Genomic DNA, 23,349 nt, shown 5'->3' with positions numbered 1-23,349 from the left:
TTTTTCAAAATAAATAACTGTTATTGATGTTATGTACAGTACTTTCAATTTTTTGAGAAATATACTTTGAAGTTTTCATTGACTATAAACCATAATTTGTCTAAACTATCAGTAATAAACTGTAATTAATCTATTTTATTTACTGAATTGAATAATATAAATTATTATTTTTTCAAATATATTATTGTTCCTGATGCCTTGCTCGTACAGCAAGATTTTAAAATTCTCAGTTGATTTTCATACCTTGAGAGGCCATACACATAAATAATCATAGGTTTAACAGGTTTGGTCCAACAATGTGTGGTGCAGAGCCATTCATCAAAGACAACACACCCCACACAAACACACACACTCTCGAACATTCAAATGTCAGACAGCAAATTCAGCAAAATCTCATGAGATCAAACATAAGTTCAGAGTTCACAAACATGACCAACAAGTAAGATGCAATGGAGACAGATTGTGCACTATTTTTTAGCACCATCAGTTGTTTTATCATCTTTGTTTTTGATTCCTCTCTGTGATTTTTTCACCTCACTTTCTGACTCTCTACACATCACATTTAACATGCGATATGTTTGTCCTCAGGGAACACCTCACACACCTCACAACATATTGAATATCCCCGATTTAACATTAGAGCATTCACAGCCTCTGAGTAGACAAGGTCACTCTTAACACACCAGACAGCAGAAATATTTCCTAAGATTATCTTAAGAGTCATCATGATAATCGGGACATTTATAAGATTGTTGAAATGGAAAGATCAAGTGAAAATTTGGCATGATTATTTTATTATGTGAACCAGGTTTAACTAAGAATAAGCACATGTGAAAACAAGGGCATATCTCTGCTTAATACAACGGAAAGAGTACCTCCTGTTTACAAAATACACTGACTCACATTCACTTTTTTCCATCTTTTTCTGAATAAATTCAGTTGTTTTTAATGTCTTGCATTGCTTTATCAACCACATTTTGCTTGCTCTTTTTCTGCCTGCCGACTAGGCGGCTTACAAGCTGTGAGGTGAGGAGTCTCTCTCTTCAGTTGTATGAAAAACACATACCAGATATATTTATGTGTTTCTATCTATAGCAATTAATTACTGCAAAGGGTTTGTTGCTGTTAGCAGCTTAAAACACAAGCGTGTGAGTAAGTAAAAATAAACTGACTTTATTTACCAATTACACACTACTTAGTGTGGGTGCATACCATTCATACTTGACTTAAACAAAGTATTGTGCATCTATACAGGCTGATGCTCCTTTAAAACCAGCATGCCATCTACTCAGCCCGATGTTACACCCATCACCATGCAAATGGTGAAAATCCACAATCTCGGCTGTTTAGTCTTCATCTCCCCCATTAACGCAACGTTGTTATCTTTTAAAGGTCACCTCTCCAGGCAAACTTCAACTTATGAGCACATGGCAGTAAATCATTAACCCCAGATTATTTCTTCATGAATAAATAAAAAGAATGAAGATGGAAAGGGTAATAAAACTATTCAGCTTATCTAAAGAAAGATTTATGAAAAGATAGTCAAGAGAAGTCTGTTGAAGTGATGGATAGAGTAAATGAAACTGATAGAAAAGAGCTTAAGTGGCTAGATGGATGAAAGAATGCATCAAGGAGCGCATGAATTCAGTGACATTGAGCGATGGCCACATGCAGAGCAAAAGAGGAGTTTTAACTGAAGAAAACCAAAGAGACGGTCAAATGACAGAGGTTTGCCACTAAGTCATGCTTTTTATATCAGCGCAGCAAAATTTCAGCCATAGATGCGGAATGAAGCTGAGGAAAAGCTTTGTCACTGTGAAGAAAAGTAATTTTTATGCCATGTATTCATCTATCAGACTGCTGGCAGACGTTCCTGTGAAGGCTCCCTGTCAGCTGAGACGTATCGACAGAGCACAGTGTAAAGGAGAAGTTGTGCTAAGTGAAATGATTGGGGACAAATTGCAGTGCCAGCTGAGTTTGAACTAAACTGCACACAGTGTCGTTATGTTGTCAGCTCCTTTCATCAGTTCTTGGATTGGTTTCTGAGAAAGTCAGGGATAGATGTGATGGCCGTCTGGCAGACTGTAAAACAGTATGAAATATTGAAGAGGCTTTAACACGCCGGCGAAGAGTTCACTCGGTTCACAAAGTAGGTCATAATAACTGAATTAAGGCTTTGCTTCCTCTGCTGGGCCACTCTATTGACATTAATGTTTGCTTTTCACTTGAGGTGCCTTCCTATGTTATAATCCACACTTTCATCTTAATTAAGTCACATTAAACCTGCTAAGAAAATACTTTTGAATGTCTTCTTTCATTTGTCTCATGTTTTATTCTATTTTATACATGTGTTTATCTGTGATGTAGTTATTTCACAAAAAAAATCAGCTGTTCTAACTTGTAAAAAATTGCTTTAAAAAACTGAAAACCAAGAGTAAGTTAGAAAATAAGGCATTTATTTTAATTTCATGGCTTATGACAGATTTACATCACTATGCCAACCACATATTGCTGAAAGTCCAGACAAATCAGAGAAGTGATTTGCTTGTTATGTTTTTCTTAGCATTTTTTTCCATGAGGTTAAAGAAATGTACTAAAATCAACTTGAAACATACATCAGCTCCTGCAGTGATGAGCTACCAAAGCTTTTTCATGTACATTGAAAAATGGTAGTGGTGGTATCTGCTGCTTTACCGTTTTGGATCTTGAACACTGGCCATAATTGAGAAAGCCTTAAATTCACTTCACCACCAGAAAATGCCAAAGTAAGAGTAGTTCAAGACCTAAAAATCAAGCTCACTTGAGCTTTGTAGCAGGTTAATCATAATAATTTTAATGTTTATAATTTTGATTATAAACTAAAATATAATTTTAAAAGTTTACCGCCTCTTACCATGGCTGGCATGCATGTGGTTTCAAATCATTTAACTCTGTTAGGGACCTTCCTCAGCAGATTAAGACTTTTAAACCAGACATTTACTGCATGTGAGGGAATGTCTCTATAAACAGAGCTGTCTGTGTGAATATCTAAATTTTGTTTTACTTCAATAAAGTAAGAAGCTCCATTAGAAATGTCATGTTGACTATAGCTGTACTGATCAACAGGCTGTCCAGGAGAGTCAGTAAGTGGCCTTTTTGGTTGCACTTGATAGCGTTTTCAGATATCCAGGATGGATGTTAACTCTTAGGAGTGTTTTTGTTTTTCAATTTAAATTGTTTCATGGTTGCTGGTGTCATAATTTATCTCTTCTCTTTGTTTACTTTTGAAATTTAATTTCCTCAATATCTGTTTAACTTCATTCAGGAATTTCACAATATATATTCAGTAAGTGACTTCATGACAGATTTATTCCCGCAACATCCCTTTTCGACTTTGCAGGATGAAATACTTGCAACAACACCATTAGAAACTCAGACTCACCATCTTCTTTCCAAGTTCTTCAGCCAGCACCTTGTTCTTCATGCTTTTCTCCTCGACCTCCATGCTTTTCTGGTCGAAGTTTACAGCCAACTCCTCCAGAGCCTGAAGCACCTCCTTCACCTCAGTCTTAGCAGACTCATTTTCCGCTTGCAGCCTGCCGAGTTCTGACTGCACCTTCTCGCTGTCTCCCCTGGACGAAGCTAAAAGCTGAAAGGTAAAGAGGTTTAACTACATATAAGAGCTCCATAAAAGAAAAAAAAAGAAAAAAAAAATATATATAGAAATAAAACAGACAAAATGCAAAGGATTACTTTTTAACAAAACAAAACAGCCTTTCTTCTAGAAAAAATAAATGTCTTTACAAGACTGCAACGAAATGCAGGTGAACAAATTATTCCTATTTAAAGTATTCACCTCAGAATATCACTGCACAAAGACAGAGGTCATTTTATTTTGCCACCAGCTTTTGCTATTCTGCTGCAGCCCACTGAGTCATCTCCCTGAATGATGTGTCATAAAATGTAGATGCTGCTCCTCCTGAGTTTTCAGTATATTTACACAAGCTCAAAGCCTTTGTTTGGACAAATGGTCATTATGCTGCAAAGTTTCTGATTTGGTAGCTACAGTTATGGCAACTCAGCTCACAGTAGGGCTCTTAAGGGACATAAATGTCCAAATCTAGAAAATGTGGATTCTACTTTTTTTTTGAGTGGAATCCTCCCAATATATTAACTATCTTTCTCATTCTTTCCTTGCTAGATTCTCCAGTTCCCCTGTTTTCCCCTCTGGTTCTATGTTGGTTAGCCTACTGGGTCTCAGCCTGTGATGGTCCGATGCCTTTTATTTATCTTCAGATTTGTTTTGATACTCCTGGACTGACAGCTCTAAGTTTCTGTTTTTACTCATTAAAGTGTCTGCTTCACCAAACTGGTCCTTATCTAACCTAAAAATGCCAACAGTATGAGGTTAGCAAAGTAATGATTTTCTGAGCCATGTTATTTGCTGGTGTTGCTCCACCGATGTGTCCACAGACACAGTTGTCGTTTTTTTCTTATCCAGCAGGACTTGGCCCTCAGGGGAAAAGTACCAATGCCAGTTTTATGATTGTGGTTTCGGTGTTTTTTATTAGCTAGAAAACTGGCCTGTACCCTAAAAATAATCTATGGGATGCAGGAAGGTGAGACACCAGATCCAACAATGCAGATGAGCAGAAGGCTGCCATCAAAGCAACCTGAATTTAACACCTAAGGAGACCTAAAGGCTGATCCTTTCCATGCTATGTTGCATTGATGCAGCAATTTGTGCAAAGAAAGCTACGAGATTCACACTAATAATAATCTTTCTTTGCGATTAGTTGCTCTAAAATCTTTAGAATCTATGTAACTAATTAATCAAAATTTAGTCATCAATGTTCCAGCCCTGAAAATGTCTCGTAAGTTATTTCCTTCTTTACTTATTGGCAAAAAATAATTTACTGGCTGAAAAAGCAACTAACTTAAAAACATTTTGTAATTGAAGAAAAATTAACTCCAAGGAGTTCACGGCGAGCAGCAGCCTTTCATCTGTGTTTGCACTGGAGTTTAAAAAGGTTATGTTTTAAACTCCAGTTAGCATAAATATACTTACTGATCAGCAGCCTCAGTCTCATTTACTCTATCTCCTTTTTGGCAGCAGAAATGTGTTGTTTTTCCAGCTCATTCATATCAAGGGCAGGATGGTAAACCCTGTCACAGCTGACTTCTGCTTGAACTGTGATTCACGTTGGCATGCTCGTAGAAACGACGGCCCACTGTGAGACGTTTAAAGCAAACCGATGAAAGGATGTAAAAACCAAGATCTTTTACCTCCTCTTGGTCGAGCATCTGCTCCTTCAGCTTCTCTACCATCTGGCTCTGGTGGTTGATCTCATCGTCCTTCAGTGGAATAGAAACAGTTAATTTGTATGTTTTTATGACTGTACACCAGAATCTTCTGGGCTCAGTGTGTGAACACAAGCATGCATTTACAACTTGGGCTCAAAGTTGTAAATACAGCCTTTTTAAAAAGTAATTTAAAAAACAAAGTGTTTCTAGATGTGTTATGGATAAATAAAATAAAATGAAGCCTTTTAATACAGAGTGTAATATTAGAAACACATGGCTGTTTGGTTGTTTTTTCTTTGTATCAAAGTTCAGAGATCGTCTGAACTGGACATTCCTAATTTCTTTTAGTTCTTGTTTCCAAGAAACCAAACTTTCTTGCAATCTTCAAAGGTGATGCTGATTTTCTCAGCAATATAATTTGCTTTATCAAAGTTACTAACCATTGTAGCAAATGGTACAGTGTTGGTAGAAAAGAGCAAAAGAAGACCTTAAAGGTTGAATAGTAAGGCCTGAGACAAAGTGAAAGATGCATCATTAATGTCACTTTCAGAAGCATTGTTTTTTATTATTTAACGCAAAGAAATTGCCAGAAATTTCATATCTTTAAGACCACAAAGAGCCAAAATAGGATGTCTGTTTTGTGTAGACACAACAAATCTCTTCAGTTTGAGACATTTTTATTTCAGAATAAATCATAAAAAAGAGTTGGGTGACTTCCTAAAGGAATATGTGAAATGGTGGGGAGAGAAGCAGTAAGTGTAAAAAACAAGAAAAATACTTAAAAGACCTAACTCAAAAAGCCTGATGAAGTTTTGATCAAGGCTGTTTTAGAAGTCAGGTTTCTTGGAAAGAAAACTTTGTAGAAGTGAAAGAGAGGAACTAAATTCAGGAGTTTAGCACAGTATGGGATGTATATCGGAAAAAAAACAACATGTAAACATCATGTACTTTATACAGAAAAGTGCAAGAGGGAAGAAAAAAATATAAATTAACTCAAAAATATTGGCGAAAACCATAAGTGTTGAACTTCAAACTAGACTCTACAAACTGTAAAATGCAATGAAAGAAAAATATGTTAATTTAAGACTTAGCTTTTCAAAATAAATGACACCTTTTTTGCCTCAGTGATATCCTTCACTAATAGCCGCTACTGTAAATAAATCACCCCTTAAATGTTCTTCTAAATAATGCATGTATAATGTACTCTGTGTAGCTGCATGCATGTTACTGCATCTCACACAAGGTGTGTAATCAGCTCTGCATTCATTCCCAGACAATCCTCTTGCTGCAGTCGTCACCTTATCATCCAGCTGCTTGTACAGCTTGCGGATCTCTTCCTCATATTTATGCCGCTCTTCCTCTGAGATGTGAACCACAATGGATGACGCTAAGGAGCAGGGGCTGCAAGGAGTGCAGGGGGTGCATGGGCTGCATAATTCAAGAGTTGGCTCTTCAAAATCCAGAGGCACAAAGGGGGCATCCTCCGATCCATCACCCAGCTGCCCCAGCACAACATCATTCTCGCCTATAGAGACAGAAGGAAAATATTTTTTGTCATTGAGCTGCCCTTCTCCTTCTCTCAACCAATGAATGCATAAAATGGGACTATGAGGTTTATCTTATTCGTGTTTCCTCTGAATCCAATCAATTCAAATGTGAGATTTAAAATGGTTCCATGTCAAGGGGAGGCATCTTCCTCAACACTGTCACCTAGCATTAGCTCAGTTGACACAGTCATGATATTAATGAGAGAAAATGTCATGTGCTCTTTTTGCACAACATTGTTAGCTGTCAGGATGTACAAGATAAACTCTGATTTGGTGCAAAAGCTAATCTAAGTCTGTCACAAATCTCAGAGGGAGAGGAGGACCTAATAGGAAATACAAGTTTATCTTTCCATTCAAGCTTAATGATCATTTTCAAGATTCAAGTTTTCTTAACAGAAAAACAGGAAGCTCAATAAGAGTATTGAAATAGCTGTAGGTATTTTGTCATGTCATGTAGTTATGTAATTTCTTTATAAATTATTATACAAGTTACATCTTTAAATTGAGATATTGCACATTTTCTAACCATATTTTAGTAAAATACACCCTGATATAAAACAAAGAAAGCAAATTGTTGAACTGTAATATCAATGAAAAATTCAAAAAGAATTATCTTTGTTTGTTTTATAATATTTCATATAAATATAAATCTATACTAGCGTCAAAACTAAATATTTTGAAGCTTTGAGTCACTTATGCAATGAAAAGGAAGACAGCAGGGTTATTTTGCATCTATATATAGATGTAAAAAAATATATATATATATATATATATATATATTTTTTTTATTTTTTTTTATTTTAAGTCTAGAGCTGTTTTCTGTGAGTCACAGTTTAAATGTTAGTCAGATCAGCTCCTGTCTGTGAGGATTTACTATAGTTGAAGTGAAGGTCTATTTAAATATACTTTGATGTTATATTCCTTAACACATAGTTCAACAGTCTCCCTGTTTAATATGTTCTTGCTTAACATACACACAAGGAACTCATTATATGTTTACTCAGGTCTGTCGAATCAGATGAGTAAAGGCTGTGGGGAAACATTGTTTGTTTTTAATCATGTTTCACATGCACTTTATCTTGTCTGCAATGAAAAGGTAATCTACAGGAAGCTGAAACCAGATAAATGTAAAACAAATTCGCAAGCAATTATAGAGATGCAGATCTAAGGGAAAAAAGAGGAGGACACGTTTTCCACTTTTACTATCGAGCCAAAAACATTCTTTTTATTGATTGTTGTTAGAGCTAGCCAGACCAGACTGAGCCATGTTCTCGTTAGTTGTTGTAAGTTTTCACTTTTGGGGGAACTTCCATAAAAATCTATAGGCACAATTCTTGATTCTGTTGTATTTCTATATGTCAATTTTATTAATCCAGTCAGTACATTTTGCATTTTATTAAGTTGTAATTGCAGGTATTGTAATTACTAAGTTTTACTTGCTAAGTTGTAATTCTTCTGTCTTTGTCTTGTTCTTTCATTCTTCTACTGAGGGATATGAAACATTTCTCAAGGACTGGTGTCCTGCATGCAGAAGATAAATACCTGCACACATTCATTTAAATGAGCAACAAAATCCTTCAGAATTTGGGGGACAGGCAGTGTGCTGAGACACAAATGAGCATATTCATAATATTGGTCTACTTTTTTGAGAACTGTGACCTTAAAATGTTTTTTATGTATATAACAAATCTGAGTTGAACTCAGCTCTCTCAGGCATCGTTAAACTGTGCTCTACTCATGAATAAGGGCTCTATAAACTGACTTTTAGAGTTAACTGTAGCAGTTATGTGCAAAAAATCAAGAAGATTTTCCCCTGAAAGAGAGAGTTATTGATAATATGTATGCAGTGTAAATGGTTAATGAAAAAAAAAATTTATAGTACCTTTGCAGTCACATATATAGAACCCGATCACTCAAATCGCTTCATGTATTGCTGAACTTAGCACTGGGAGTACTGGGAGAAGACAAGGGAGATTTTTTTTTTTTTCAAAAATTATCTGTCTCATACTACTACTGTTTCAAACCGTGTGAAAGAAGATGTGGTTTATAATCCAGAATTCTGCTGAAAACACTTCTACTGGGATTAAGGTGTTTTCTTTGTACTGGATGATTAAAACTTGACTAAGTTTTAATCATCTTAGTCAAAAACTTGACTAAGTACACTTTGCACTGGTCAGTACAAAGTATACTTAGTCAAGTTTTTGACTAACTTGGATTTGACACTCCACTCTGGTAGAGACTCTGCTTTCAGAAATGCAAACTGAGTAAATATTCCTGTTTGAGACAGTTATTTCCTTTGGGCCAGTCTTGATTAAAGAGCTCAGTAATGTAGTGCAGAATGGAGGTCAACAGCATTCACCTACGAGAGTCCCAAGTCAGAAATATGAAGCGGTGAAAAGACCTGTGGGAGGGAAATTGGGGCGAAGATTCTGTCAAAATGATCTATAAAATTCTATGAATTGTAAGTGCTATCCAGAGAAAGAGAGTCTGAGGAACAGTTAAGTGTGGAGCTACAGGATGCCATAAAAGAAATTATTTCTGCTCATGAATGTTCAATAAAGATGTGTTACGGTTCATTAAAATGCAGGTCAAATGCTGGGGGAGATTTTTTCGCAAAAAACAAAAGGCAGAAATTAGATTCATGGCTTGAATGTCAACTGATCACCAACACTGAGTGCACTGACATTTGAAAAGTCCAACAGATAGGAATAGATGCACATCACTGTGCGTGGGGGTGTGAAGAAAAGAAAATGCTGGTGTTTGTGTGTGTTGACATGTGAGAAAACCACTCTATGTTATGACTTTTCTGTGGAATAGGATGGTCAGGATATGATTAAAACATAAAGATTCATAAAGCAAATTCTGCTGCAATAATTTATCTGAGTACAATGCTATGAGAAATCCAATTACACAAAGTGTGCAAGTTTGAAGAAAAAAAAAAAACTAACAGAGATAGCCAAAAAGCAGTGTTTATGTGTTTTGGGCATGAGTCCAACAAATTTGTTGGGCCGTTTTCCTCCTATATCTTCAATGGCAGGTATTCGAATTAGATCAAATAAGGTTAAATCTCCCCTTCCGTGGAGGGAAAAGGATGCCTACGGGTTGGTGAAAAATTCATTCCTGTAAGTGAAAAGCCGTCCATGCATAAAAAGAGACAGGAACAGGGACATGTTCTGTAGTCATTCTTCTCTGCAGGGCTTTTTTCAGCACTTCCACCAGGTTTTCATCAAGTCATATTCTTTAAATGGAAGACTGATTGAAAGTTCATCAGAAAAGTAGAGCTGGTTTTAAAAATGACTGCCTCAAGAATAAGACAATGTAGGGGAATAAAGAAAAAGACTAATTGATAACATAGTAAATCTTATCTTCCGTCATTTAAATAGTTTTTAAGATATAAAAACATGTATTATTATTATTTCATACCACAATAAAATATTTGAAAATGGATTGATTAAAATTTCAAGTGGATTTTAATCCATCCACTTGAGCTTAAGTGCTAAAGCCGAGTTCCTTTTTTGGGAAGTTAAACTTTAAAGCCTTGGAAAAAGAAACTATTTGATCCCTTTCAAAAATACTTTATCAGGGGTCCTAGTCATTTTAGCTCTTTGTCATTTTGTAGTTTTGCAGCCTTTTGCTTGGACATTGTAGAGACACCATGTATTTTTTAAGGTGATTTTCTATTAATGTATCCTACTTTGCTGCTTAGAAACTAACATCCACCACCAGAAGGTTGCTTAGAGTTATTTTTGTTTGATCAAGGACCCCAAGTCTCTCGTATTTATGAAGAATCACTGAGCCCAAATAGAGTACAGAACAACAATCAATGAAGAGAAAATAATGCAAAATGTAATATATTTTTTCAATTATATCCTATTTAATATGTTATACATCTTAACCTCCTGAGACCCGGGCTTTTGTTTGATGTGCATTTTTTATGTCTCCTTACCATTTGGGATTAGTATGACCTAATTTTAGTTGAAATTAAATTTTAGCTTTCTATGTGCTCTTGAACTATGTCAAAACCAATGCCCTCATATGAGGACAATGGGTCTGTTTTTGCATATACATTTCTCCTTGTCATTTGGGATCATAAGGACCCAATTGGCCTAAAAATGAAATTTCAGCTTTCTACAATAAGTGGTTTTCTCAAAACCCAATGTCCTCAGACGAGGACATTGGGTCTATCTGTGTGACGATAAGACCATTCAATCAATGTTATTATTTACATCTGTGTTTACAAAAATGTAATGTCCTCATATGAGGATGCAGGGTCTCAGGAGGTTAAGAATCTACAACAGAAACCAAATGTATATATAGTCTGTTTTTCTCCGCAGTTTTTAACTCAATTATCCTGTTTTAGGTCAGTCAGAATCACCACAATTATTTTTAGCTGCTAAATGCCAGAGTAATGAGGGGGATTTTTTTAACCATATTTAAAATCGGAAACTACGCACATTAAAATTATTCTGCCTCTCACACGTTGTGAAAGCACAAATGATGCCATGACTTAATAGGATGTTTAGTTAACTGGAGGCAAATCTGTGGTTTTATTTTAAGGTGTTGAAGGAAATTCTTCCATGTGTGATAAAAATCAGTCAAGATATCAGGAAGAGGATTGTATATTTTCTAATGATCCTGTCATGGTCTTCTGTAAGGAAATTGGGTTCAATGTTTTCAATTAATTTGGTCAGCAGTAGGTTGCCAAATTCAATATACTGTATAAAGTTTTGTGTTTGGATATACTTATACTAAATTTAAATCTCAGTCAAGCTGAAGGGCCAAAACTATTCCATGAAGTCACTGTCATTTGCTTGGCTGAAAATATCAACATTTTACAATTTTTACATGAGACACAATGCACAAGCAGCCATTTTTACTTTTTTTGTATACATATGTACAAATCATGATCAGTGGAAGCATTACCATTCCTCCAGCGATTCAGCTCAGCTTCAAGTCTTTTTATAGTTTCCTTCATCGATCTGTTCTTCTCTTTCTCCTTCTCGTACTTCTTCTTCCACTGCTCCGCTGTGAGCTCCAGATTCACTGTGACGGTATTTCTAATGGTCTTGGCTCTAATTAGAGGGGAGCGTGGAGAAGGAAAGGGCATCACAGACAGGAAAGGAGAGAGTGAGGAGCGAAGAGGTTGAAGGGACAAGGGACAGTAAAAAGAGAGGAACAACAAAGTGTGAGGGAACAGAGAAAATGTCTGCCTGCTCAGTGAAAATTAGCTTGCATCTCATTAATTGGTATGCAAATTGGCTATGTGCAAACAGTGTTTGGTGTGCATAGTGTGTGTGAGGGAGCAACAGAGGACAAATATTTCACACTGCATGAAATATTTACAATGAATCAATGTTATTATAAAAATCTTAAAAAGATTGAGTATGTTATTCTGCTGCTAGCACAAATAAAAGGCATTATTGAGTGGAAGGATGTGCTATTACTTAATTTCACACCCCAGGAAGAAAACAGTGTGTTCTTATACAAGTACTTTCTACTGTTGGCAAAAGACAAACATCCTTTTCAGCTCATTTCTTTCCCAATTAGATCTTAGATAAAAGGGTATGTGAAGAGCAAACTGAAGATAATCAAACACATTGTTCTAGAAAAGTTCAACAATAAGCATAATCCTATGAGTTATTTGATTTGTATGCCTTTAATAAAGAGAAAGAGTCCAAATTCTTCATAGTAAATTAGTCTTTAGAATTAGATGTCATTTGAAAAAAACTTAAGAAAAAGACAAGAGATTAATTAGTTATTCATCTCTTCTGTTCTGCTTTTGTTCCTTTGTGAAAGACCAATTAAAAACTTGAAGTCACTCTAATCTTATTACTTACAGTTTCATTCAGATACCCCCATTCATGAATGGGATGTTAACTTAGGGCTTTTAATGATACATTCAACTCAATCTGTTTCCAGAGTGCTATGATGCAGTATACAATTAATCCCCAGGTAGATTTGTATTTCAAGTGAGTTTTTAATTTGAACAAACATGTTTCTTGTCATACTAAGAGGTTGGAGCAGCCCAGTTTGGAGTCTCAGCTGAAACCAATGGATTAGGGTGGTGGCAGGAGGTCTTCGAGCCATTTATACTACTCTTACATTATTTTATTACATTCTGTATAAATGTGGATAAGATAAAGAAAAAAACAATACAGAATCTTGTGGACAGCCAACCAGACAGGACAAGAATGGGATCTATAAAATCTTCAACGTCATCTTAATTCAGCAGCTAAATGTGTGACATTTGGATCCCGGTGTGTGTTACTACAAAATGATAATCCCAAATGCACATCAAAAGTACTTTTGAAAAATTGTTGGACTATACTTAAAAGCAGACTGCATGTCAGGAAACCAACCAATTTAAATAAACAATCCAGAAAAGTGGAAAATTATCCCGCCAGAATCATACAAAAGTGGCAACAAAAATTGTGGTGTTTTTTGCAGTTTACTGGGGGAAATTTATTCAATTAAAAGTGGCGATGCATGCATGTATTTTAGCATGAAGAAATATGGATTAGAGGAAAAAACGACAATCAATGTGCAGGCCAAGAGAAAAGTTGGCATAACCCAGTTCAGTGAGTTGTGAAGCATCACAGGGTTTTGTTTTGATTTGCACAGCAGTGCACCAGTTCAGGACTACCAAACACAGAGATCCATGTTACCGTTGGCCAAACATCAGCGTGGATTTGGTCTCTGCATCATTGTAGCTGGATGGAGAGCAACAGATAAACATGGTGGTGCGGCAGTTCCCGCCCAGTGAGTCCTGCAGGATGCGAGTCATTTTGCTGTCACGGTAAGGCACATGAGATTTCTGCAAAGAGACAAAAGCAGGAGAGAAGAAAAGGAATTCAAGATTGAGAAAAAGACATCAAAACAGAGAAATGCAAAACAGCCCTTTTTTTGAAATATGAGTTTTTCACATGGGGGCGGGAGGGTAAGAAGAACATAAAATGCTGTTCTTTTGCAGCTGTGTTATTCAGAGTTGCACCAATTTAACCCTCTGAATGCATCCTTGAAGACTGTGTCCTTGCTCAGTGAATAGGAAATGAACACTCACATTTCTATCAGATTGAAACAACATTTCAGACTGTTAGCCTTTTTCCATATGGTTTATGAGGACTTCCCTGAGCCTTGAGCCTTACAATAAAACATAGTGAGTGTTCTAATTATAACAAGGAGGCTTGGAAGGACCACCGAGTGGATCAAATGGATCATAGTAGCAGCATATTAGTAGCATAGAGAGTGATAGATGAGAGGAACAGAAGGCCACCAAACGTGTCACTGCAGCACACCAGAAAGACGAGTCAAACTCTTTCAGTAGTTTTACTCTTAGTATCAAAATTTTGCATTTTCTATTTATTTAACATTGTATTCCTCTGTACCTCAGCCATCCAGAAGGTCACTGTGTGACCAAGAGGTAATAGCTGGATAGAATAGAAACAAAATCATGTTTTCTGATCGAATGTAAATTAATAATAATTGTCTCTCGGTTCTGCTGGACAAGCATCCAGGCAGTTCTGCAGTGCTGTTCATCTTTGGACACAGTCAGAGTTTTACAGTTAACTAACAAGGAATTATGTTATATTCTAAATGAGCAAAATAAAATGATTAACTTCAGAATCAATTCAACATGTATTCACAGGCATTCAGACAATACTTCTTTTGAGCATAGCTTGCAAATAAAAGATGAAAGAGTCTCAGTTCATTGTTAAAAATTTAAAATTGTTTTAAATGAGCAAGTTAATTCCTGTAAAGTAATTATACAGGCTGTTATTATATGGCAATAAGTACACATAAATTACAATCAGACTCACTGATAATAAAACAACTCCCATATTTAAGGAATTAATGTATTTCTAATTTAATAATTCAGACTAATTCATTGCAGCCAGGATACATATTCTTCCATTGACAAGCATGAGTTATCTCTTCAAAACAAATGATTAACAAGTCAAGCCAGAGGCAGCTGCTGATGGATTAAAGTGACTGAAGAGCTTTTCATTTCTCATCTTACCGTTCCTTCAGCCAAAGCAGAAATGACGTTCCCCAGAGCCGATAGCGACTTGTTGATGTTCTTGGCCTCATCCAGCACCGATCCCTCCGCACCTGTCTTACTGACCTGACACAAATACAAAAACATGGAGAAATTAGTTCATTAACTGTTTAATACAGGCAAATGAAATCTGTTTCTAATATAATTATCACTTGACAGTCTCCACACAACTTGTTTATTTTGGTTTTTATACAGTTTTCAGGCTGCCTCTTAGAATTAATTTTATTTATGAAGGCCCTTAAAATCCTTTGTTTCTGATTTTATGCAGCATTCGAGCATCTGAAGGAATTTTACAGAGTATCTGAGAGGAGCTAGCGATATCTGCTACAGACCATCTGGCTTTTATGTGTATGTGATGCTTCATTATCTTTTGGTTTTAATATTTTTGTTTATTGTATTTTCTTGATAGATTGTAACACTTATTTTGCCTTTTAAACACTCCATCCCTAATTAACTTGTTCACAGTTTTTCCCACTGTAACCACAAATGTCCCTGTCTTTTAGTGGGATTTTATGTAATAAATTAGTACGAGAGCCTTCAGAAAACAGCTGTATTTGTACTGAGATTAAGTCAAACATGGATGGGCTCCAAGTACCAATTAGGTAACTTGGGAGGAAAGAACATGTTTTTATTTGCAGCTGTACGAGAAAACACAAGTCCAAGCAACACACTTCACATTTTTTGTGTAAAAAATTTAAAACCATTAATGATTTTCTTTCCACTTCACAATCCTGCACAATTTTGTGTTATTTTACCACATAAATCCCTATAAAGAATTTATGACGTTAGTAATTGCAACATTACAAAATATGAGTGAATCCAAAGCTGATGATTACTTTTGCAAGGCACTCCACATGAAGTTGCTTTTCTTATTCTCACATGCATTTTCATATAACACTACCAATTAACGTGCTTGCAAAATTATTCATTTCCATGAAATACTTGCTTCAGTGTGTTTTATTCTGGCAAATAATATCTGATTATTAAGTCTATCAACTTAAAAAAAACAAAAAAACTTTATATGGCATTTAAGTCTGTTGTTAAATTTAATTTTATTAAGCATTTTCAGCAATTGGGCTCCAAATATATTTTCCAGAAGCCATTTTGGTGATAGCTGTAATGGTGCTTAAGTAAGTCTGACTGCCTTATAGATTAATTGATCAGTGGTATAAAAACCTTTATTGTCCTGGTATAACTACCGTGTTTCGATTGGTTGAAATCAATAAGGAACAGGAACCTAATGGGATGACTTTACAGAAAGTACACACATATTGGTTTGCATTCATTTTCTAACGCCTGCTTGTTATAAAGAAACGCTACCAATAACAGCAGATCAACATGGGGAGACATCTGCTTCAGCCAGAATGGGATTCAATAGGACTCCATTAATAAATGCCTCATAAGATAAAGTATACACATATTTTATTCAGACAAAATAATCCATCTTTTCAGCATAGCTTTTTATAGACACCAAAAATAACATGTGACATCGTTTTAGGACTAATTTCCCAATGACTTTAAAGACCAAATAAATAATTGAGTACAGTGTAAACTGCTAAGAAGGGAAGATGATGTGAGATGCAGCTGAATTTTCTGAAGATTTCTCCAAGACGGTCAGTCTTGAGTGTATTGTCAGGGGATCTAATTAGAGCTAGATGAAAAGAAACTTAATTACAAGAAAAATCTGCAGACTGTGAACGTTCTTCCATTTTAAGTCAGTTGATAACATTTTGTCCTCAACCTCCATAAATTGGTAGAGCATAAATATTTCTTCATTGCCCCCCAGGGTTGACCAAGACAACAAACAGATGCACCATCAGCACTTAAATGCTACAAAACGCAGCCGTCAGCTTTTGTCAATACCGTCCTATAGCTCTTTGCTGCTCTCAGTATACACTGTTACATTAGTCCCATAAACTCAAGACTACAAAAACAGGGTAGATCTTGGGGCTCCTCATAGATAGGGGTCGTTGATGGCTGATTATATTTGAATCAAAGGGCAATGACAATGGGGAAAGTTTGCAAACTTTCCCCATTTCTGGTTGCAGTTGTGAAGCTCCTTAAAGGGCTCCCCGCTCAAAACAAGCAGGAGCGGCATTTTAAAAACAGTGAGAAGGTACCCATCCTACATTTAGCAAAAACAAGAAAACAAATAAAAAATTGAGAAGAGTGGAAGAGAAATTAAGACATTGGTAACTGATGCAGGTAAATTTAATTTAGCTAGAATAAAGTATGTTTGTTACTGTTTGTTCAGATAGCAGGGTAAAACTAAAAATAGCAAACTTTGACATGACTCCTCCTTTAGATTGAAATTGTATCCAGTTGTATCCATTTTTGTACCTTAGAATGTTTAGCTGTATAAATCATAGACAACAATTCTAGATAATGTACTACAAATGTGCATGGATGAAAGTCATTGTGTGCATATTTTATTCCCCAGCTATGTATCAAGTAGATTTTACGCTTCTGAAAAAAAATGTATTTATTCATGTGCTGGATTATTCTGCATGTATTCATGAAGAGTGATAAAACAGGCTTTGTCATATACTTTAATCTTCTTTTATGAACAATTTTAGTTGAGATAAGACAGTGCAAGTTCAGCATTCATGGCTTTGATTGATTATGCTGCATGTTTTATACTCTGTCTGCAGGACATGCCATGTTTCTTTGTTTGCCATATCAATTCAGTAATCATCTACCTCCAGTGCATCCACCCAATTAGACATTAAATCTGGCTTTCTTGAACCTGGAGGAAACAACATCAACACAATCAACCTCTTCAAGTGCCATTGCCCCTGATTATACTACACTTATCCTTTGAGCTACAAAGGATTGAATCTCGACATTGGAATCTCTTTGTCTGGAGAACGTTCTTCCTGTGCATGTATGGGTTCTCTCTGGTACTCCCACTTTCTCCTATGCTATAATCCAGAAATCTGCAGGTTAAGGTTAATCTCTCTGCAGGTTAAGGTTAATCTCTCTGAATTGTTCTTAGGAGTGAGTGTGAAAGTTTGTTTCTGTGTTGCCCTATGAGACATGCTGGTTGGAGATTCCTACTGTCCATTTTTGTTGGCATAATCCACTTGATCAAACAGAGATTAGTTTTTTTTTGCTAACAAAGTCAAAAAGTAGTTACCATATGCTAAAAGCAGACTTCTGTGTTTTACCTTAAATTTTTATCAGATTGTCACTGTGGCTTAATTATCTCAACAGGTTTAGTTTCAAGAAACACATTATCTAAAGGTCACTGTAAGTGATTGCGAAAAAGCTTAGTCTTTATTGTGAGTAACTAATGATTCATATGTCAAATGTGGTAGTGGTGTTAAAATTTATAAGATGGCATTTAAATTAACCTTTGTGACATTTTTAAATCTAGAGTTGTTTTGTTTTGGTCCACCTCTGCCTATTTGTTCACTTTAAAGCTACTTTCTGTTTCAATAAAGTGAAGATACTAACAGTAGGTAGAATATTTCCTGGTGATAACCTCTTGAGATCCCCGCCTCAATAAAACAGGAATGTTTCTTTTAATGTTTAAAAGAAAAATCCTGCTTATTTCCTACCTTCTCACTCCCAGCAAGGTCAACCAGGTAGAGCTTCCCGCACAGTTTCTGCTCCGTCTCTACATTTTCTTGCTTGATGTTAATCAGGAAGATGCTGTGACTACGAGAACTATGCTCATTCATATCTAGGCAAAAATACAAAGAAGAACAAGATCAAAGAGCATTGCCTTTATTCAGAGTTTTAATTAATTTCACTTCCTTTTCCACAAAAAGAATGAAGCTGATCAATCCCCACTCTGCACTTCACAAATCCATCATCTACTGAAAAAAGTCCTGACATGAAATGTGTGACAGTTTGAATGTCAGACCATCAGGAAGATCAACGGAGTGACTCACTGGTGACAGCAACGTGACGGTTGGCTTTCCCCTCATCTATCACATCCATCACTTCTTCAGGACTGGTGACAAACCGTTCTGTGCAGCCCTAAATGTATTTCATTAGTAGATTACATTAATACACTCTTTGCTGTAACAAAGACATGTTCAAAAAGGTGTATGCATAGATAAAAGTACACATATACTCAACTTATTCTATGTGCAAATCAATCCTGGCATGTTGGCAAAGTCTATTTTTAGTATTACCTTGAATTACACACAAAATAAAGAAAGATGCATCACTTTGAGACGGGATCCTCAAACTATGTTGCAAGACTGTGATATTTGCTGATTGCTTGTTTGTTTGGAAACAGATTGAAACCAAACCAACAGTTGGTAAGTATGCATGAGAAGATTGATGACACACTTCACTTTGTTCGATGCTGTAATGAAGCAGCCAAATGATGCTTAACTGAGTCACTGGAAATAAAGCAAACAGTAGCTCTGTTTCTGTCAGCTGTGCAGGCAAAGTCAAATATCGATGATTACAGCTTTCAGCTCCTGAATATTAAAGTCATTCTTCTCATTTGTAGAAGAAATGCAATACATACAATTTTTCACCATACTGTTGCCAAGTGCACCCTGTTGTGTAAAAATCAACCAAATTAGATGCAACCTCTAGATGCTAACACAGAATAACAACCCTAATTTTCTGTAAACCAAGAGATCATTCAGTAAAACCAAACACTGAGTAAATACTGCAAATGTAAACAACTTGTAAACTGACTTCATAAAAAATGTTATAATATTCTTGAGGGAAATAGGAATATTTGCCTATTCAATAAAGTAAAAATAAGGAACCTTTAATTTATTTCAGTAACTAAATTTTGTAAGTAAGGCACATCACACACTGTAGATTAACTACACTCAGACTGGTGTTGTCTAGCCTTTATGATGATTATAATTATGTTGCTTTTCCACTTAGAGTTAATAAAGACATGACATTTAAGATTAGAATATTAAGTCACACCAATTAGAAACTTAATGTGAGCCTAATGAAAAGTATGTTTAGTACTTACTTGAAGGTTGATATTATCAGGAGGTACTTTTAGTTTGACAAACAAGCCTCGTCATAAGCATATTCTAATTTATTAAATGCGACTGTGGATTCACAAGCAGAGACCTGTCGTGTGTACACCACAAACATATTGAAAATTTCTCATTGGTCTGTTGGAAGCCTCCCTTCATTGTTTTACCTTTTTTATTAGCTTTAAAAAACTAAATAAATTAGTTTTTCACCAATTATTATTGATCTTGACTGAACAACGGTATAAACTTGTGCTGTAGAATCTCTTTCTTTTTTTTGCACTTTTCTTCGGATGAATACCTTTGTGCAATGAGATTGTTTTGAAACCTCCCCGCAAAGTATGGCTTTAGCTAGAGGCTATATCGGGTGATGTAAAGAAAAAAGGCAGCTGAACCTTATCTCAGCTTGAGTGGGTTCATTCAAACTAAATCAAAAGCTGTTTCAAGAAGATATGAATTTAAGGGTACACACCTATTTTTTTCAAAATTTCCTCCCAACATTTTTTTTATGTTTTTCAATTGAATGGCATTGGATTTGTCACATTAAAGATCGAAAGAGTCTAGAAATTATTTTTGCATTGTATCAGATTCTTGAATTTTAACAGGGGAGTATAGACATTTGAGAGCCAATGCAGTTGGAAATATTCAACAAGCAACACAAACAAATCTGTAAAATCTATATGAAGATGTTTAGGATTTTATTAAAAAGAGCCAACTATTCTGCCAGGAATTGGCCTGGTTTTGTTGATCAGGTCAAATATGGAGGAAAAACTGATTTATTATCTTTTTACCATTTTGGGGGTTTGAACACATCCACCAACAGCATGTACTTTGATGAATTTGTTTTGGAAAAAACAGGAATAGTATTGGTGATCAATGCATCTCTGGTGTTTAATGCATAAAAATGAGAGAAGTGAGAGAAATGCAATAACATTGCACTACAAGTGCCACACATTTCCCAAAATGCAAAAATAACATCCTCAACTTCAGTGTTACATCTTTCCCAGGGATGAACTTTAAGTCCTGAGGCAAATCATTAGCTGAAATAAATTTTTTAACATCAAAACACAACATTAAGAAAGCCGGAACAACTATGCAGCAATGCTGAATCATATCTGAAGCTGACTCACCTTCACATAGGGAACCCTGTATTTGTCTTCATGCACTGACAGGTTGGTTTTTGTCACTGCAATGACATGAAGGGAAAATAAGCAGAAGGACATTTCAGTCAAATAATTATATTTTTTTGCACATGAATTTAATGTGTTCTGATCATTTCCCCTTCATATTTGTGAGTCAATATCTACTTATGCACTGTTAAAAAAAAACTTGCAACAGTCTATGAATGCTTTTAGATTTTAATGAATCTATTTCTGTCAAAATCACTGAGCGGTTAAGTGGATGCTTCAGTGAACAAAACACGATATCTATCCACAGGCACACATTCGTATTCCTCCATTTGTAATTTTTTAAAGAGTCCTGTTATGTTGATTATAATTAAAATTCAAAAGAATTATAGTGGATAAATCTTTGGATAATTTCGGAGAGTAAATATGCACGCTTTTATAACCCTGCAGCATCTTTTTCTTTTTACAAATTTCCACTTGGGGTGTTTTCTTCACTCTTTTAATTCAACTTGCTTGTTTTGACTCTTTTGTTGCACCAAGTTCAAATATTTCTCAGACTCTGCAAACCGTTCTGCATACAGAAGGAGGTTTTGACCATTGTTTAAAGGTCCATAAAATATGTAATCACAGGAATGGTTCCCATGGCTCTCCATCCAGCTCTACATCATTTTACACTGAATGCATTTCTGAGTGATAAGACTATATAAGCTGCAGCACCTTCACATCATTACTGATTGAAGCAGATAAGCTGAAAATGTAAATTATTGCATACGGCTTTTAATTTTCTTGTTTCTAATTTATTGATCATTTAATTTAATCATTTTATACAAATAAGAACCACATTTGATTTTCAGGTCTAATTTTCTGCAAAAAAGGACAATTATAGGTTGAAAGGTACATTTAAAACATAAATAAGTCAAGGTCATCTTGGATGATGCCTCAGAAAGTAGCTTAAGGGTTTTGGTTTCCCTTCTGCAAACAATGAACTATTTGACAAAAAGCATAAAGCATACCATCAAGGAGGTCACGGATTTTTTCCATGTAGATCTCAAAGTAGGAGACCTGCAAAAAAGTCAGAAACATGAAACAGAATTTTTTTTTCCCCTGGCTAAATAAAACATACTGTAGTCCTGCTAAATGAGAGTTTAAATATAAAGATTCAAGTAAAAATAGTTTAACCTCTTGATTTTTCCCACATTCTATAGGGATAAACCACAAACTTTAATGTTTTTTATTGGGATTTTATTCAAGGCCGACATAAAGTAGTGCACAACCATGAAGTGGAAGGAAAATGATGCATGATTTTAATTTAATGTATATATATATTCAGTCCCCTTGGGCCTGTTCTTGCTCTTTGAGACTGATATTTCTGTCCATTCTTCGTTGGAGTATAGCTAAAGCTTAGTCATACTGGACAAAGAGCATCTATGAACAGTCATTTTCAATTCTTGCTGTGGATTCTCATTTGGAATCAGTTCTGAACTCCTGCTAACCTATTCTACCACATGGATACCTTTGATCTAAACCATTCCCTTGTAGCTCTAGCTGTAGGTTTACAGTCTTTAAGCTGATGGAAGGGAAACCTTTGCCCCAGCCTCAAGTCGTCTGTTGTCTCTAACATGTAGGCGGACAGCTCTAGTCCTCACAGAAACACCTAAAACAACAGCTTCTGTTTATATAAACTACATGTTTATATAGTATGAAGAGGACACTGGGGTAGTGCGCTACCAGTTATGGGGAGATAAAATCTGATGCCTGATGTGCTGCCTTTAGTTCTTACCCTTTCATCCTCCCTCTTTTCTGCTAACTGCAATCAGAAGGAGAATTTTTCTACAATCTGATGTGGATTTTAAAGACCTTTCAGGACTGCTCAGGAACTTTGTCATGATGGTGTTTGTTCACTATAGGTTTGTACAAACAGCCTCTGAGGCTTTCACAGAACAGCTACTGGATGTGAATTAAACACCTCTATACTAATTAGGTAACATCTGAAAGCAATTAGTCGCACTTGATTTTATTTAGGGTTATTTCATAAACAATATGCATGCTATATATCCTATTTTTATTTGCCAAACACTTTCAAAATAATATTTTTTCCTTCCTCTTCGCAACAACGCACTAAAGAGTTTAAGTTAAATGGGTATGAATATGTTTGCAAGGAACTTGTAGTTGGGTGATGCAAAGATACTTGCTACAAAAGCTAAACAGTGTTGTAATAATCCAGCTTCCAGCAGTGAGCTATAATCACTCTCATCTTCATACCACAGGCTTACATTATAACACTGTGATGCATAGAAAATAATATGCAGAAATATACTTGTTTATAATGATTTATTGATGTTAGTTAGAATTACATCAAAGATCCTGAAACCAAA

The 23,349-nt window shown here is 35.6% G+C and overlaps 1 protein-coding gene across 3 annotated transcripts in view; it reads right to left on the bottom strand.

The window, feature by feature from the left end:
* Nucleotides 1-23,349, bottom strand: part of kif5a (kinesin family member 5A) — an 84,091-nt gene that overhangs the window by 28,253 nt on the left and 32,489 nt on the right. For all 3 annotated transcript variants that reach the window (XM_023325220.1, XM_023325221.1, XM_005797043.3), the window contains exons 5-14: nt 21,988-22,036; nt 20,978-21,033; nt 18,783-18,870; nt 18,447-18,571; nt 14,848-14,952; nt 13,496-13,644; nt 11,754-11,902; nt 6,582-6,808; nt 5,266-5,334; nt 3,422-3,628 (exon numbers count right to left, since the gene is read on the bottom strand). In XM_023325220.1, coding sequence (XP_023180988.1) covers nt 3,422-3,628; nt 5,266-5,334; nt 6,582-6,808; nt 11,754-11,902; nt 13,496-13,644; nt 14,848-14,952; nt 18,447-18,571; nt 18,783-18,870; nt 20,978-21,033; nt 21,988-22,036 — 1,224 coding nt within the window. The remainder of the gene's footprint in view (nt 1-3,421; nt 3,629-5,265; nt 5,335-6,581; nt 6,809-11,753; nt 11,903-13,495; nt 13,645-14,847; nt 14,953-18,446; nt 18,572-18,782; nt 18,871-20,977; nt 21,034-21,987; nt 22,037-23,349) is intronic.

This window comes from Xiphophorus maculatus, chromosome 20 (genome assembly GCF_002775205.1).
Source record: "Xiphophorus maculatus strain JP 163 A chromosome 20, X_maculatus-5.0-male, whole genome shotgun sequence".
NCBI classification, from domain to species: domain Eukaryota; kingdom Metazoa; phylum Chordata; class Actinopteri; order Cyprinodontiformes; family Poeciliidae; genus Xiphophorus; species Xiphophorus maculatus.
Note: the sequence above shows the minus strand (reverse complement) of the source record. Positions and strands in the feature narration are given on the sequence as shown.